Source organism: Rousettus aegyptiacus, unplaced genomic scaffold (assembly GCF_014176215.1).
Source record: "Rousettus aegyptiacus isolate mRouAeg1 unplaced genomic scaffold, mRouAeg1.p scaffold_m13_p_2, whole genome shotgun sequence".
NCBI classification, from domain to species: Eukaryota; Metazoa; Chordata; class Mammalia; order Chiroptera; family Pteropodidae; genus Rousettus; species Rousettus aegyptiacus.
Genome location: NW_023416295.1, coordinates 127113788 through 127133190, shown reverse-complemented (window position 1 = coordinate 127133190; position 19403 = coordinate 127113788). Strand labels below are relative to the sequence as shown.

Here is a 19403-nt window from a genome sequence, read left to right as displayed (position 1 = left end):
AAATGAAGTTAAGCAAAACATGAGAAAAACAAACAAGCAAAATTTTAATTTTAAGAATTGTTTCTTTTTTCAACTAATTGTTTTTGAAATGTATTCTTGTATGTGTCTACACAATTTGGGCCACTGTTTTGTTTGTTTGTTTGTTTGTTTGTTTTTTTACTTCCTTCATATCCCTTATAAAACTACTGAATACTCCAGAAATTATATTACTCTCTATCCTTTCTACATTATAAGGATTCTGTTTACTTCCATGTTGTACTATTCCCCTGTTATGTTAAAAACGCCAGTCTATTTTATTATATGTATTACCTGTGGACTTGTAAGAGAAACGTGTCACTAAGCACTTTTTGTTATCTTTATTCTTTTGTATTTATCTTAATATTTCTAGGTTATTTATTGCTTTTTTTCCTTTGGAAAAAAATTACAGTGTTGTAATGCAACCAGTTTCAGACAAACTGGCTGGAGTGCCAAGGAGAGTTCTCTCTTTTTTTTTTTTTGGTGAAGAGCAGGATGCCCTGGAATGGGTTCGCTCCCAAAGAGGGGCCTGCATAAAACAAAATAATCCAAAAAAAAAAAAAAACCCCACTATTTTTCATGCCTAATGTGATTTCCTAAAGATATTAGTAAATAGCTTTAATGTTTTTAAAGACTTGCAGTAGTCTTCAGCTACTAAGTAATCACAAGTTTTTCTTGTAAAAATATACATTTTGTCTTGCTGTGACTCCCATCATTGCTCTATCTCTGATCTGAAAAGGCATGTGCTAGGAGTTAATCATCCAATTTTTATTGCCATGTGGGTCTAACACTGTTCTGGAACTATGTTATTTCAAATTACAAGGAAGAGTTGCTCAGTATTTTTCCACATGACATTGCCCAATTTATAAAGAAAGAGAAAATGAAACAGATATAACTGAATATGAATTAAATAGATTACAATATCCATTAATACACAACTATAAAATAACACTACCATTAAAAAATTATAAAACTAAAAATTAAGTAGTCAGATTTAGTTCTCTGAATTGGACTTATTATGCATTTGTCTTAATTTCTGATTTTGAAGATAAGCTCAAATTATAGTTGACTTACCTTCTTGGATCTATTGTGTTTATTATTCCCCTCTTTGTGCATGGAAAAGATGTATGTTAACATAATTAATTATGATTTTACTCTTTTATGATATTTTATTACCTAATAAAGATATTTACAAACAATTAGTTTTGTGGGAAGAAGCAATGTGTACATATTGTGCTTTTGTTTGTAATTTCCATGTAATTTCTATTTACCTCAAATCCATACTCACTGTGATATTCTGAACTCTGATATCAATAATTTTAATGAACATCTGCTCATTATTCCATATAACTTTCATTTTGTGAAACTTTGTTTTTATAATTGCTATCATTCAAAACCTGAAAATGGGTACTCGTTCTATAAAATAAAATATAAAATAAAATAAAATAAAAATTTCTTAAAGTGTCAACTGAAAACTACTTAGGATGTCATCTGAAGAAAATAAGCAACTGTTCCAAGAATGGGATTTCACATTGCCAATTATACACTTATAAAATACTGTGGTTTTATCATTTCCTACTGACTACAGACTCAAGGGATCTAATGAAATAAAACAAAGAAAGAAAAACTCTTCTCTGGGGATTAGTGATCGAAGTTCTAGAAGTACTAATTATTGGCAATAAAGGCCACCACTGTAATCTTCTTCAAATAAAAGCTGAAGTGAAATTATCCCAAAGGAGCATCATAAGTGATTTAGAAAAATCAATGAAATATTTAACAGAATCATGAGCAATTGCTTTCAATTAGCAACAGGAGCAATTTTAGACTTTATTCTAAACCATTTTATACTCTGGCACACCTTGTGGTGTATATGTATGATTCCTAAATAATAATTAAATATAGTTTTTTTTGGATTAATAAGGTGAGGCTTGATTTTTGATGAATATTTTTATCCTTTATTGAACTGAATTTTATCTATTAAAATATGTTTTTATGATAATACCCAAACCTGGAGACAATCCAATATCTATCAGCTAGTGAGTTGTTTAACAAATTATGGTATATGCATACAGTGAAATAAATTAATACTATATTAATTTATTTAGAACTTCGCTAAAGTTCTAACTGAAATGAAGAATACATTAAAAGGAATCAACAATAGATTAGATAAAGCAGAGGATTAAATCAGTGACTTAGAAGATAAGGTAGCAGAAAACACCCAATCAGAACAGCAACAAGACAAAATAATACAAAAAAAAATGAGAATAATTTAAGGGGCTTCTGGGACGATGTCAAGTGCAACAATATTCTCATCATAGAGGTATCAGAAGAAGAGAGAGCAAAGAATTGAAAACCTATTTGAAGAAATCACGATGGAAAACTTTCCTAACCTGGTGAAGAAAATAGACATATAACTCCAGGGAGCTCAGAGAGTCCCAAGGAAGATGAATTCAAAAGGCCCACACCAAGACACATAATGAAAATGCCAAAGGCTGAACACAAAGAGAGAATATTAAAAGTAGCCAGAGAAAAGCAGTTAGTTACCTACAGGGAGGTTCCCATAAGACTGTCAGTCAATTTTCTCAACAGAAACTTTGCAGGCCAGAAGGGATTGGCACAAAATATTCAAAGTGATGAAAAACAAGGACCTATAATTAAGATTATTCTACCCAGAAAAGCTATCATTTAGAATTAAAGGGCAGGTTAAGAGCCTCTCAGACAAGAAAAAGTTAAAGGAAATCACCTCTAAACCAGCAGTATAAGAAATACTAGAGGGACTTCTTTAGGAAGAGAAGAAAAAGAAAGAAAAGAAAATATCTAAAATACAAATATTAAAATAGCAATAACTATATACCAACAATTACTTTAAATATAAATGGATTAAATGCTCTGGTCAAAAGACAGGATGGCCAAATGGATAAGAAAACAAGACCCATCTATATGCTTCCTACAAGACCCTCACTTCAGATTGAAAGAAACACACAGATTGAAAGTAAAGGGATAGAAGATATTTTTTGAAAATGAAAACTAATAAAAAGCTGAGGTAGCAGTACTTATACCAGACATATAGCTTTTAAAACAAAGCCTATAACAAGAAACACAGATGGACCCAGAAATTCTGGGTATTTATCTGAACAAACTCAAAACACTACATCAAAGGGATATGCAAATTCATATGTTCATTGCAGCATTCTTTACAATAGCAAAGACATGGAGGCAACCTGGGTTCTTATCAATACATAAAGGGATAAAAAAAAGAGGTGGTACATATTTTAATGGAATATTTCTCAGCTATAAAAAATGAAATCTTGCCCTCTGCAACAATATGGGTGGAATTAGAGAATATTGTGCTGAATGGAGCAAGTCAGACAAAGACAAATGACATATGACTTCACTTCTATGTGGATCTAAAGAGCAAAATCAGTGAATGAACAAACAGAAACAAACTCATAGATACAGAGACTATATTGATGGTTACCAGATGAAAAGAGGGTTTTAGGGGTGGGTGAAAAAAGGGAGGGTATTAAGAAGTACAAATTGGTGATTACAAAAAAGTCATGTATGTAAAGTATATCATACAGAATATAGTCAATAATATTGTAATAACTATATATGGTGTCAGATGGGTACTGGATGATCACTTTATAAGATATGTAAATGTATAATCACCATATTGTACACCTGAAACTAATATAAATTGTATGTCAACTGTAATTGAAACATAAAAAATAATTTTAAAAAATAATGGACAATAAATATAAATGAAGAACAAGGACAACAAAAAAAGTAAAAAATATTGCAGATATTAATCAAACTATATCAATAATCTCTTTGAATGTCAATGGTCTAAATGCACAAATTAAGACAGAGATTGTCAGAGTAAATCGAAAACATATCCCAACTATATGTTGCATCCAGAAACTACTTTTAAATATAAAGACATATATAGGTTAAAAGTAAATTGAAAGAAAAATGTATCATGCTAGCACTAATAAGAAAAATAAGTTGTAATATTTGCAAACTGACCAGACTTCAAAATAAAGAAAGTTATCATAGATAGGAAAGAGCATTACATAATGATTAAGGGGTCCATGAAAACATAATGATTCTTAATTATTAAGTGCCTAACAACAGAGCATTGAACTACATGAGGCAAAAACTGATAGAAATGCAAGGAGAAGTAGATGAATTCACTGTTATAGTTGGAGATTAAGCTGCTTTCTCAAAAATGGACAAATTCAGCAGACAGAAAATCGGTAAGTGTATACATGAACTCAACAATATCATTAATCAACTAGATATAATTGACATCTATAGACTCTTCATCAAACAACAACTAAATATACATTTTTTTTTCTCAAGCACATGGAACATTCACCACGATAGGCATCTAGGCCATAAAACACATCTTAATACTTTTTAAAAAATATAAATCATACAATGTTTGTTCTCAGAACACAGTGAAATTAAACTAGAAATCAATAACAGAAAGATAACTGGAAAGTCTCAAATAAATGGATATTAAACAACATGTTTCAAAATAACACATGTAATAAACAAGAAATCTCAAAAGGAATTAAAAGAAATTTTTTAACTAAACAAAAATGAAAATACAACTTATCAAAATTTGTGGAGTTCAGTGAAAATGTGCTCAAAGGGAAACAACATTGAATACATATATTAGAAAAGTAGAAATAGATGGAGATTATCTTGCCTTGATTAAAATACCTGCAAAAAATTACAGCAAGTATCATACTTAATGGTGTGAAACTCGAAAGAGTCTCACTAAGATCAGGTACAAGAGAAGAATATACTCTTTCAACGCTTCTTTTCCGCATTGTACGGGAAGTCTTTCCTAATTCTATCAGACAAGAAAAGGAAATACAAGATATACTCACTGGGAAGGAAGAAAAAACTTTTCCTTGTTTGCAGATTACTTGATTGTCTATGCAGAAAATTTGAAAGAAGTAACAATAAAACTCCTGGAACTTATAAGCAATTTTATCAAGGTTGCAGGATTTAAGGTTAATATACAAAAGTCCATCGCTTTTCTTTATACCAGCAATTAACGAGTGGAATTTGAAATTAAAAACAATACCATTTGCATTAGCACACAAGAAACAGAAATACTTAATGTTAAATCTAACAAAATATTCCCTACATCTAATGAGGAAAACTATAAAATTCTGATGAATGAAATCATTGAAAATCTAAATGGAGAGGCATTCCATATGCATGGATAGGAAGACTCAATGTTGTCAAGATGTCAGTTCTTCCCAACTTGCCCTTTGAGATTCAATGTTAATTCCAACCAAAATCACTACAAGTTATTTCATGGATGTTGACAAATTGATTCTAGAGTTTATATGGAGAGACAAAGGACCCAGAATAACCAAAACAAAATTAAAGAAGAAAATTGGAGGACTACACTATTCAGTTTTAAGACAACATAAAACTACAGTAATTAATACAGTGTATATAGGGGAAAGAACAGATCAATAGATCAGTGGAATAGAATAAAGAGCCAAGAAATAGACCTGTATAAATATAGTCAACTATTCTTTGACAAAAGAGCAAAGGTGATAGGATAGAATAAAGATAGTTTCTACAACAGCTAGTGCTGTCAGCTCTTGTCCTTGACCATCTTTTCAAGAATATTTTAGAGTAAACAGTCTTGGCAGGTTTCTTTCCTTTTAGGCTATTATATTAAAGACATTGTCTTCTATGTGGAAAAAATTAGGAAGATTTTTTCCTTTAAAAGACTGCAAATTCACTAACCTTGGGATTCCTCAGCCGTAAATTCAGATTTATTGTCTACACAACATCCAGAACTCCCCGCCTCCTCCCCCCGCCCCCAACAGGATTTAGGGGACAAGTGAGCTGATGACAGTAATAAAGTTTTCTGTCACAAACTCAGTATGTTTGTATCCTTTGTCAGTGCCTATGGAATGGTGGTGAGCCACCTGGTGAACTCTGAATGTAAGTTCACAACATGAGGAAAAGAAATATCACAGCCATTTACAAAAAAAAAAGTTTACTTTTCTCATTTAAATGTTCAGCCAATGTGTTAAAACTCTTCTGTATATTCATTGGGTTTCTTTGCTGGTATAGCCTGTAATGGTGTCAGAATAGGCGTGTGTTCTTATTGATTCACCATTCCTAATGTAACTGCTTGTACTCAGGGCTCGAAATGGCTACATTACAACAGTGAGAGGGGCTAAAGAAGAGGAGGGAAAACACCTTTCATCAAAAGATAAGCCCTGGAAATTGCACAAAGTATCTCTGTTTACATCCTTTGGACATAATTTAGTTTCATGGCCACAAGTTACAAGGAAGACTAGCTATAGACATAGATGAATATGCCATTAACATCAAAGAAGTGGAGAATACTTAGCTATTATGAAATAATCAGTTTAAGATCCATTAGCCAATATCACAAAGACTAGCTTGAGGAAAGACAGCTTTCAGAATAGAACCGAAATGACACATACAACCATTTGGATATGTTTAGAGTATTAATAATGGTGCATTTATCCTGAGGTACAGTTTTTTTTTTTCTGACAGGCTAGGTTCTCAATCTCATATTCCCATATTTTATTACCAACTAAAATAAACTTTTCTTTTTCTTTCAAATCTTTAATGTATCTGGGATTTCAAAACATGACTATATGGGAAGCTGAAGCATATATTAGGGAAATATTGGTGAATTCTCTGGAGATGTAGTAAAACCTAGTTTTTAAAAATATGTATTTTTTATTTTTTAAAGTATTTAGTGCTTGAGAAAAACAGTTGTATAACATATAAATTTGTTGTTCTTTGAGAAATGGTGTTCACTGTTTGCATATCCTCTTGAGAATTCTTCGTAGTCTCTAGATATTTTCCTTCAGGGCACAGAACACATAAATATTTCATGGGATCAAGAGTTGATTAATTTTATATGTCATTGTGGGTAATACTTAGAAAAATACTCAAGATATAACAGGGAATTTAAAACACTAGACTAAAAATCTGCAAAATAGCTAATCAAACTATTTCCAGAGTAGGTGATAAAAATGATCATAGGTTGTAGAATAGAGTGAAATTCATTTAAAGAAGAATGGAATGTCAGTGTGATGATAAAAGAGATATGTATTGAAGCAGAGGTCATTTATGTCTGGATAGATTTGTGTGTATATCTTCTTTAAAAAGGTGTTTTGAGTTTTTAAGTGTTTCTGGCAGACAGCTTTCAGATCTAAAAAGAATAAAAGAATTGATATTTCTAAAATATAATGGCAATGTTTCCTGTTAGATATATTTTCTCTCACATTTGTTCTGTGTTTACCTTTAAATTTATTTTCTCCAACCTTTTACATTTTGACTTAGGGAAATGGTGAAAGAAGACAAATAGAATATAATGAAAATTTAGTGTTAAAATTCTTTTTCTTTTTAAAATTTATCTCATATTGACAATATCTAAGACAACTAAACTTAATTGCCTTTATAAGCCTGACTTCTAATGGTTTCATAATGTGAATTTTGTTGCTTGTTTTACAGTATGTGTTTGAGGATAGTTGGTGTGTATGATTGTTGAATTTGGACAAAAAAAATGATTTAATATAATAAAATTCTTATTTGGGTGATTTAGATGTATGCATTACTACAATGTTGCCATTATGGTAATTTGTGTAAATGAGGATATTTTATAATAGGTTGCTCCATAATTCTCTGGATATGAAAGGAATGTGCAGAAAATACTCATTTGTTTTCACTCATAAGTATCTGTATATTAATATACATGATTTTGATAGAAAAACTCAATCATTATCTTTAAGTAAATCTGCATGTACTCCACTTTATTGCTGTTCATGCTGTTTGCTCTCTAAGGAATACCCTCTCTCATTAATTTTATATTTCTAAGAACTATTTTTTAATCCAATTCATCTATATATTACTTTTGTTTGTCCTTCTATGTTTATTTTGATTTCTGCATATGTCTTTTTCATGATTATGTATGTTTTAGAGGTTAAAAATAATTATCTTGTTATCCTCAAGACAGAAAACATTGTTTTACATAGTGCCCATCACAAAAACGTAATCATTTCATGTGTTTGATGATGAAAATACTGACAAAGGAAATTTTCCTTAGAGATATATATCATTGTTTTGTTTGTTTGTTTTAAAGGAATACACTATAATCTGGCTTGTAATTGCTTGTACAATGCATAGCACTTTTAAGTGGACAACTTTGGAAAATTTGCTCTTTCAATCTTAATCCTAATAATTAGTTTACTAGATGTGAAAACCTGAACATTCTGAATGTCTCACTTAATATACGCTTCTTATAGAGAATAGTTATCCATAGGTATTTCTTTAATTGCATGTTAGCCAGACATTTGAATATTTTTATGACAAGGAAACATATACTTCTTAAAATTTGTGTTGCACTATTATGTGATTCATTATATGTCTGAAATTTGCCAACTAATTCTCTTCTCTTTTAGGCTATACTGATCTCAAAATTGTTCATTTTCAGTCTATATTTTAGACAAAGAACAAAAAGGTGAGTATAAGAAACACGAGACGAAATACTGCCATTTATGACAACATAGATGAGTCTTGAGATGATCATGCTGAGTGAAATAAGTCAGACAGAAAAAGTTGAGAACCATATGATTTCACTCATATGTAGGATATAAAACTGAAAGTAACAAATGAATAAGACAAACAAAAACTCATAGACACAAACAACCGTATAGTGGTTACCACAGGGAAAGGGGGCCAAATATATGGTGAAGAAAGGAGATCTGACTTTGGATGATGAATATACAATGCAATATACATATGACATCTTATTGAATTGTACACTTGAAACATATAATTTTATAAACAAAGGTCACCATAATTAATAAAAAATTATAAGCAGATGGAGAGAAGTTTTATTACTATTTTCCCTTTATTTTTATTTAGTAATTTACATATTTTAAATTTTCTTTTACTTTTTTTCCTCAAACTCACTATTCTAGCTCTCAAAAACCCTTCTTACCTTTCTAGGTTTCCATAAAGCTTTATTTTTGTCTTTGTTTTTCTCTTCTCTTTACTTCTTCCACCTCATACAAATTCATTCACTCATATTTATATATTTCTCTCTGCTTCTGCATTCCTTATTCTCACTTTTCACTTTATTTTATCTGGTCCATTCTCAGAATCATAACCTACAGAAAAAAAACTGCAGTTTCTTGGTACATACACTGACGTTCCCAGGCTATTGCTGATTTTTTTTTTTTTTGAGAAATGTTGGATTACAAGAGAAATTGAAGGGATGGAAATACTATCGAGAACAGAAAATTAAAATATTCCCAATGCCTGCTATTCATTTATCTGAAATTGGATCACATTAACCATGAAAATGAATGGGATGAGAATCAGGCATTTGAATTTGATTAGATGACTAAAATAGTAAAAAGTGTAGTAGCCCTGCTTAGATGATGGCTAGGACTGTGTGTGTGTGTGTGTGTGTGTGTGTGTGTGTGTGTGTGTGTGTAATGCAAAATATGGGCTTATAATTACATCATTTTGGTTCTAGCATGCAAATGTCTAATTGAACAGGAAATGGCATAACAACAAAAAGCATTTTTCTATGCTATGAGAGTCTCTCTATAAACCTTCTAATTTATTCACATAAAAGCAATCAACAGTTACTACTGGTATATAGGTTATTCTTTAGATGAATTGCAAACTAAAGTTTTAATAATCTGTCCGCATACTCTGGAATGCAAACTATTATCTTTCCTAGCAAATCATCTTTGAAACATAAATAAATATGCATTTTGTTGCTCTAAAACGTTGCTTCACTAACTTTACCTTAAACATTGGTTATCATGGTTATTTTTCCATGGAGATCAGCATTTTCTTTTCCCTTTTTCCAATTCAGACATAGCAAATGTCAGAGAACATTAATGGGAAACCATACAAAAGTGACAGTGTTTATCTTAGCAGGTTTGATTGATGACCCACAATTGAAAGTCATGTTATTTATCTTCCTGCTCCTCACCTATTTGTTAAGCATCCCTGGCAATCTGATCATCATCACACTCACCCTGGTGGATACTCACCTCAAGACCCCCATGTATTTTTTCCTTCTGAATTTTTCCTTCCTAGAAATTTCCTACTACATGCATTCCTAAATTGCTAATTATTATGGCAACCAGGGACGAAACCATATCCTATAATTGTTGTGTCACTCAGGTGCTTTTTGCCTTCTTTTTTAGAGCATCTGAATTTTACTTGCTGGCAACTATGTCCTATGACTGCTATGTTGCCGTCCGTAAGCCCCTGCATTACACCACTATCATGAACAGTAAAATCTGCATACAGCTAATCCTCAGTTGGCTTCCTGGTTCTTTGGACATCTGTCCACCACTCCTCTTAGGCCTAAACTTCGACTTCTGTGCCTCCAATATTATTGATCATTTCTACTGTGACACTGCTCCTCTCATGCAGATCTCCTGCACAGACACACAGCTTCTCAAGAGGATGAGATTCCTCTCAGCTTTGGCGACGCTTGTGGTCACATCGATAATGGTGATAGTGTCATATACCTATATTGCCTTGATAATTTTAAAAATTCCTTCAGCTAGTCAGAGGAGAAAGGCTTTTTCAACATGTTCTTCTCACATGATTGTGATATTCCTTTCTTACGGAAGCTGCATCTTCATGTATGTTAAACTGTCAATCAAACAAAGAGTATCTTTTTCCAAGGTATTTGCATTGTTCAATACCTCTGTTGCACCACTTTTGAATTCTTTTATCTACACATTACGGAATCAACAAGTGAAAAAAGCCTTCACGAATATGATCCACAGAGTTATTTTTATCTCTAACAAATGAATATCTTATTGCACTATACATTAAGAAAATGAATAAAGGAATCTTAGATAATATCACTGTATCCAATAGTAGCTTCCAATACAGAGTTGCCTCCTTTTTAATTTTTTTTCCATTTCTGTGACATTCATCTTGATTTAGTTTAGGCTTTATTTTTACAGAAGTCATCATTCAGAGACATTAATTGTCTTTATTTTCTTCAGTTAAGACTTTTTTTCTCATGCTAGTTTCTTTCCATCTAGATATGTAAAAGAAATTGAATTAAGTGCTTAATCTGTCTATTTTGTCTTTCAAATCTAGTTAGTCAAGACTATAAAGTCTTGACTTTATTATTTCATTTGAATTATATTTAATGTAGCATGTAATGAAAAAAATGGAAAAAATACAAGAGAGAAAGAGCAGGTTCTTTGGGAAAGTTAATAACATTGACAACCCCTGGCTAGACTCACTAAAGAAAAAAGAAAAAGGAAACAATTAAACAAAATCAGGGAGGAAAGAGGGAAATATACGACTGACATTGCAGAAATACAAGGGATCATACAAGAATATTATGAAAAAGTATATAACCCCAAATTAATAACCTAGAAGAAATAGACCAGTACTTATAAAAATACAATCATCCTAGACTGAATCAAGAACCGGAAAATCTAAATAGACTGATCAGCAGTGTGGAAATTGAAACAATCATCAAAAACCTACCAAAAAGTAAAAGTCCAAGACCAGATGGCTTCACCAGTGAATTCTTCCAAACATTCAAAGATTTAATAACTGTTCTCCTCAAACTCTTTCAAAAACTTGAAGAGGAGGCAATACTGCCCAACTTGTTTTATGAGGCCAATATCACTCTGATACCAAAACCTGGTAATGAGAACACAAACACACACACAAACTACAGACCGCTATCTCTCATGAACACAGATGCAGAAATCCTAAATAAGATACTAGCGAACCGAATACAGCAATGTATTAAAAAGATTATACACCACGATCAGGTGGGCTTCATCCCAGGGGCACATGGATGGTTCAACATACGCAAATTGATTAATGTGATACACCACATAAACCGCATTAAAAAATAAGAATCATAAGATCATATCAATAGATGAAGAAAAAGTCTCCCACAAGATACAGCACTCATTTGTGATCAAAACACTAAACAAGTCAGTATAGAAGGAAAGTACCTTAACATAATGAAGGCCACATATGACAAACCCTCAGCCGACATTATACTTAAGGGTGAAAAACTGCAAACCTTCTCGCTAAGATCAGGAACAAGGCAAGGCTGTCCACTATTGCTACTGTTATTCAACATAACATTAGAGGTCCTAGCAAGTGCAATCAGGCAAGAGAAGGATATAAAAGGCATCCAAATAGGAAATGAAGAAGTCAAACTGTCAATATTTGCGGATGACATGATTCTCTATATAGAAAACCCAAAAGACTTCACAAGAACACTACTAGAAATGATAAGCAAATACAGTAAAGTCTCTGGACACAAAATCAATATTCAAAACTCCTTAGCGTTCCTCAACTCCAATAATGAAGTGTCAGAAAAAAGAAGTGGAAAACATCATTCCTTCTGCCATTGCAACAAAAAGAATAAAATACCTAGGAATAGATCTAATGAAACATGTGAAGGACCTCTATAATGAACACTACAACGCCCTATCAAAAGAAATCGAAGAAGATACAAAGAAATTGGAAGATATTCCATATTCTTGGATTGAAGAATCAACAGAGTTAAAATGACCATATTACCTAAAGCATTATACAGATTTAATGCAATCCCCATCAAAATCCCATCAGCATTTTTTAAAGAAATAGAACAAAAAATCATCAGAATTGTATGGAAGCATGAAAGGCCCTGAATTGCTGAAGCCATCCTGAGAAAAAAGAACGAGGCGGGAGGCGTCACTCTGCCCGACTTCAAATTATACTACAAAGCGACAGTAATCAAAACAGCATGGTATTGGCAGAAAAACAGACACATGGAGCAGTGGAACAGAATTGAGAGTCCAGAAGTAAACCCATATTTATACGGCAAATAGTTTTTGATAAATAAGCCAAAAACATACAGTGGAGAAAGGAAAGCCTCTTCAATAAATGGTGCTGGGACAACTGGAAAGCCACCTGCCATAGAATGAAACTAAACTGTTGTCTATCACCATATACCAAATCAATTCAAAATGGATTAAGGACCTGAATGTAAGACCTGAAACAATAAAATGCATAGAAAAAAACATAGGAACGAAACTCATGGACATTGGACTTAAAGAGGGCTTTATGAATTTGACTCCAAATGCAAGGGAAGTAAAAGCGAAAATAAATCATGGGACTACATCAAACTAAAAGGCTCTGCTCAGCAAAAGAGACCGTCGATGAGGTAAAGAGACAATCATCCAAATGGGAAAATATATTTACAAGCAATGCCTCTGATAAGGGCCTATATCTAAAATATGCAAAGAACTCATATGACTCCATAACAACAAAAATCATACGAACCAGTCAAAAAATGGGTAGAGGACCTGAACAGACACTTCTCCTTAGAGGACATACAAATGGTCAATAAATATATGAAAGGATGTTCAACATCGCTAGCTATTAGGGAAATGAAAATGACAACCACAATGAGATATCATTTCACACCTGTTAGAATAGCTATCATCAACAGGACAAGTATAACAAATGTTGGAGAGGATGTGGAGTAAAAGGAACCCTCAGACAATGGTGGTGGGACTGCAAATTGGTACAGTCACTATGGAAAACAGTATGGAGGTTCCTCAAAAGAACTAAGAATTGATCTACCATATGATCCAGCAATCTCTCTCCTGGGCATTTACCACAAAGCCTTGAAAATCCATATCAGAAAAGATATTTGTGCGCCGATGTTTATAGCAGCATTATTCACAGTGGTCAGGACATGGAAGCAACCAAAGTGTCCTCCGATAGATGACTGGCTAAAGAATCTGTGGTCCGTATATACAATAGAATATTACTCAGCCATAAGAAGAGATGGAACATTGCCATTTGCGACAACATGGATGGACCTTGAGATAATCATGCTAAGCAAAATAAGCCAGATGGTAAAAGTTGAAAATCACATGATATCACTTATATGTGGGATATAAACCTAAAAGCAACAAATAAACAAGACAAACAAACAGAGACTCATGGACATGGACAAATGACTAGTGATACTAGATGGTAGAGGGTGGGGGAGGTAGGGTGATGTAGATGGGGTAAGGTGGGTAAATGTAGGGCCTAGGGAGACGGTGGAGTGGGTAAAGGAGATCAAATATATGGTAGCTGAAAGAAACTGGACTGTGGGTGGTAAACACAATAGAATATACAGATGTCCAACTATAATGTACACCTGAAAATTATATAACTGTATTAACCAATGTTACCCCAATAAACTTTAATTAAATCAAAATAAATTTAAAAAGTGTATGGTGAAAAAAAGTGATGAAGAGATATAAATAGGGACAAAACACATTACACTCATTTATAGAAATAAAATACCAGAAAAGACTGAGACAGTTCATTAAACGAGTAGACATGGCAAAATGCTGAACAACTGAAGAGCTATATTCATGATTATTTTGTATTCTTTCCACATTGGTTAATAATATTATGGAGGTTCCAGGTGTACATGTCAACAACACATCATCTGAATATTACACTGGGTGTTCTCCACCCAAAGTCAAATCTTCCATCACCATATATTTGACCCCCTTACCCTTACTTCCTAGACCCTCTCCTCTTCCCTTCTGGTAACCACTAAATTGTCTGTGTCTGTGAGTTTTTGTTTGTCTTGTTTGTTTGCTGCTTTCAGTTTTATATCCTACATATGAGTGAAATCACTTGGTTCTCAACTTTTTCTGTCTGACTTATTTTGCTTAGCATGGTAATCTCAAGATCCATCCATGTTGTCACAGATGGCAATATTTCATTTTTTTTCTTATGGCTGAGTACTATTTCACTGTATGTGTGTGTGTGTGTGTGTGTATATATATATATATATATATATATATATATATATATATATATAACATCTTTATGCAATCATCTATTTTAGGATACTTCCTTTGTTTCCATTGGCGACCGTGAATAATGCTGCAATAAACATTGGGGTGAATATATCTTTATGGATGAATGTTTTCAAATTTGAGGGAAGATACCCAGAATAGAAATTGCTGGGTCATATGATAATTCTAATCTTATTTTTTTGAGGAACCTCCATACTGTTTTCCACAGTGGCTGTACCAATTTACATCCCCACCAGGAATTCATGAAGTTTCTTTTAGCCCTACAACCTCTCCAACACTTGTTATTACTTGCCTTCTTTATAATTGCCATTGGACAGTGTGAGGTGGTATCCAGTTGTGGTCCTTATTTGCATTTCTGTAACAGCTAGTGAAGTAGAGCACCTTTTCATTTGTCTGTTGGTCATTTGTATGTCGTCTTGGGAGAAGTGTCCGTTTGGGCTCTCTGCCAATTTTTTAATTGGATTGTTTGGCATTTTGGGTTGTTGTCGCTAAGTTGTTTAAGTTCTTTACATATATTGGATATTAACCCCTTACCAAAAGTGTTGTTTAAAAATATGCTTTCCCATTCAGTCGGTTGCCTCTTTGTCTCGTTGGTGGTTCCTTTTGCCGTACAGAAGCTTTTCATTTTGATACAGTCTCATTCACTTATTTTTGCTTTTACTTTCCTTATCTTTAAGGTCAAATTCACAAAATCCCCTTTATATCTCAGGTCTATGAGTTTAGTACCTATGTTTTCTTATATGCAATTTATTGCATAAGGTCTCATATTTATGTCTTAGATCCATTTTGAATTAATTTTTGTGTATGTGACAGATAGAGTGCAGTTTTATTCTTTTGCATGTAGCTTTTAAAATTACTCAGCACCATTTATTGAAGAGGTTTTCTTTTCTCCATTGTATGTTTTTGGCTCCTTTGTTGAAAATTGTTTGCCCAAATACATGGGGGTTTATTTCTGGGTTCTCAATGCTGTTTCATTGGTTTGTGTGCTATTTTTCTGCCAATAACATGCTGTTTTGATTACTGTTGCTTTATAGTATAACTTGAAGTCAGGTAGTGTGATACCTTTGGCCTTGTTCCTTTTCCTTAGGATTGTTTTGGCTACTTGGGGTCTTTTGTGATTCCATACAAATCTGATTATTTTTGTTCTATTTCTTTAAAAACACCATTGGAATTTTGATGGGGGTGCATTAGATCTGTATATTGCTCTGGGTAATATCTTTCATATGGAAACTCTTAAAGATTTCCCCCCAAAATATTAGAAATAATAAACAAATACAGTAAAGTTGGAGGATACAAGATTAATGTACAAAAATCCACTGCATTCGTATATACTAACAATGAAATTTCAGAGAAAGAAATGACAAAAACAATTCCTTTTGCAATCGCAATAAAAAAATAAAATATCTAGGAAAAAACAACGAAGGATGTGAAAACTATAAGACGTTATTAAAAGAAATTGAAGAAGACACAAAGAAATGGAAACCTATTCCTTCCAGTATTTACCCTAAGCCTAAAGCTCGATTTCTGTTTTCAATCATCATGAACATTTATACATCATCTTGCTTCTCTACTGCACTCACAGTCAGCTCCTTGTGGCAATGATATTTACACGAATATAATTAAGGCTAAGTGTAAATAATGACATTTCAGCCTTTACCTATTCACAAAAATGAAAATGTTTTCACATGCTTGTTCGTGTCTTCACCTCATTGCCACAAATGTAACTAAACCAGAATATAGAGATGATTTATAAGATACTCTAAAGATACTCTAAGATTTGCGGAAAATATTTTTCTGTGTGTACAAAGTAACAGCTTTCACTAGAGCTTGTCTTTCACTAATCTTTTCAAAAAAGTGCCCTACTACTATTATAAACAATAACAATTACACATACGTTTGACATCGTTACCTTCATATTTTACCATTAGTATCCTTACATAATTTTTTCTCCATATTTTTATCTGAGCAGAAGCAGATTAGGAGGCAACAATGAAAAACTGCACAACAGTGACAGTGTTTATCTTAGTAGAATTGACAGAGGACCCAAAACTGCAGATTGTCCTGTTTATCTTCCTTCTGGCCTACCTGCTAAGCATGTTGGGCAACTTGGTTATCGTTACCCTCGCTTTGCTGGATTCCCATCTCAAGACCCCTATGTATTTATTTCATCAAAATATCAACATTTATTTTCTTTTTCATTGTAAGCATTCCCAAATTTGACCCCTTCCTCTCCTCTCCTTTCATTTAACTAGAGCAAATATTTTAAAGGTTATTTTAATCAACTCTATGTATTAATTCATGGAAAATGTTATTTCCACTTATGAGGATTATATTTTTTCCTCATATTTGATTTTTTGTCAATCTTAATAAATTTAAAATGATTATGTGATGTGAAATCTCCTAGATTTTTTTCTTTTTTTTTTTTAATGTCCTGATACACATTCTAATAAAGATATTTAAAAGTAGGAATCGGGACTAAAATGTCAATGTCATTCTTTGCCTATAATTCTTTAAAGAAATCCTCAATTATTCCAATGTAATAAGAAACCATATGGTATAGCATTTCATATTATATTTTATTCTATTAAGTAAATAAATATTGACTCATGTATACTAAATCTAGGTAACTTTGATTAAGATAAAATGCATCCTAGAAAGATCACATTTGCTACTTTACCAGGTATTCTTTATTCATCTTGGAAACAACTGTGGCCCTTAGATTCTACATCTAGAAAATAATAATAGCTAGTTATTCTATTTTATTCTGAGATGTTTTCAAAGCTAATTTGAATGTATATGATAAGGGAAAATCTACAAAACTCCACCAAATTAAAACAATAGACAGAAACATAAGAATGAAAAAACAATAAAAACACTGAGGCCCCAGGAAAAAAAAAAAGATAAAGCAGCTATAGGAGAACTTCATATTTCAATAATAACTCTAAATGTAAATGGACCGAACTCACCAATAAAAAGGCACAGAGATGCAGATTGGAACAAAACCAAAACTCAACCATATGCTGCCCTCAAGGGACACATCTCAGCTGTGAGGACAAATATAGACTCAAAGTGAAAGGGCAGAAAATGATACTCCAAGAAAATGGCATCCAGGGAACAGCGGGAGTAGCAATACTTAACGTCTGCCAAAATAGACTTCAAGATAAAAAAGGTAAAGAGAGACACTAATGGACACTTCATAATGATAAAGGGAACCATACATCAAGAAGACAAAAAACTTATTAATATCTAACCTCTCAGTCAAGGAGCCCTAAAATACATAAAGCAATTACTAACAGAACTAAAGGGAGAAACTGAGCAAAACATGAATAGTAGAGGACCTAAATACCCCACTGTCAGATATGGATAGATCATCCAAACACAAAATCAATAAGAAGAAAGAAAGAAAGAAAGAAAGAAAGAAAGAAAGAAAGAAAGAAAGAAAGAAAGAAAGAAAGAAAGAAAGAGAGAGAGAGAGAGAGAGAGGTAGGAAGGAAGGAAGGAAGAAAAGAAATGAGGATGAAGAAGGAAGGAGGAGGAGGAGAGGAGGAGATGAGGAGGAGAGGAGGAGGAGGAGGAGGAGGATGAGGAGAAGAAGAAGAAGAAAGAACAAGAAGAAGAAGAAGAAGAAGAACCAAGAATAAGACGAAGAAGAAAAAGAAAGAAAGAAAGCAAAAAAAGAAAGAAAAAAAGTAATACCACCAATCACTCCCCAACAGAACCTCACAATCGACCCGTCCATCCCCTACCTCATCAATACGCAGAAAGAAAGAAAAAGAAAGAAAGAAAGAAAGAAAGAAAGAAAAAGAAAATCAATAAGAAAATAACATCCTTGATAACACATGAGACCAACTGGACATAATTGATATTTACAGAGGCTTTCATCCCCTAACAGCTGCTTATACATTCTTCTCTAGTTCAAATTGTCAAGGATAGCCCACGTGCTGGGACACAAAACTAGCCTCAAAAATATAAGAGGACAGAAATTATACCAAGTATATTCTCTGATCATAATGCTTTGAAGCTTACTTTAACAAATCAAAAGCATAGGGGAAAAAATGGTGCTAGCATACATTATTCTAGATTTTTTAAAAAGTAAGAGGCATATCTATCAAGTAAAGTATCAAGACTTCAGATTGATATTAACTTAATGAAATAAACTGCAAAGTGGCATTTTTTCTTCAGAGTTTAGGTAATTTAAATATATAGAGTGTGATATCATTGGATTTATGTTTTTAAATCCGTATGTGTTAGAGTTAAATGATGGAATATTTAGAGGTGAAATTAAAGTTGAAGAGAGTTATCACTTAAAGCATCAATCATGCTAAATTAATTTACTCAATCATATTGGATAGCCACTTATAATTTTGATATATTTTCTCCTAATGAGATGTTAAATGGCTTATATTGGACTTACTCTTCAGTATCTTACAATTTATACTGCTGATATGAAGATTTCGCATTAACATTAATGAGGTA

The 19403-nt window shown here is 32.6% G+C and overlaps 1 protein-coding gene across 1 annotated transcript; it reads left to right on the top strand.

Annotated features, from left to right (window-relative positions):
* The first annotated feature begins 9950 nt into the window (after positions 1-9950).
* LOC107505959 (olfactory receptor 6C76-like) lies at positions 9951-10881 on the top strand. Its single transcript, XM_016136388.2, is given in 2 exon segments — positions 9951-10153; positions 10155-10881. Coding segments are annotated over 2 exon segments (930 nt in total).
* Positions 10882-19403: the final 8522 nt, after the last annotated feature.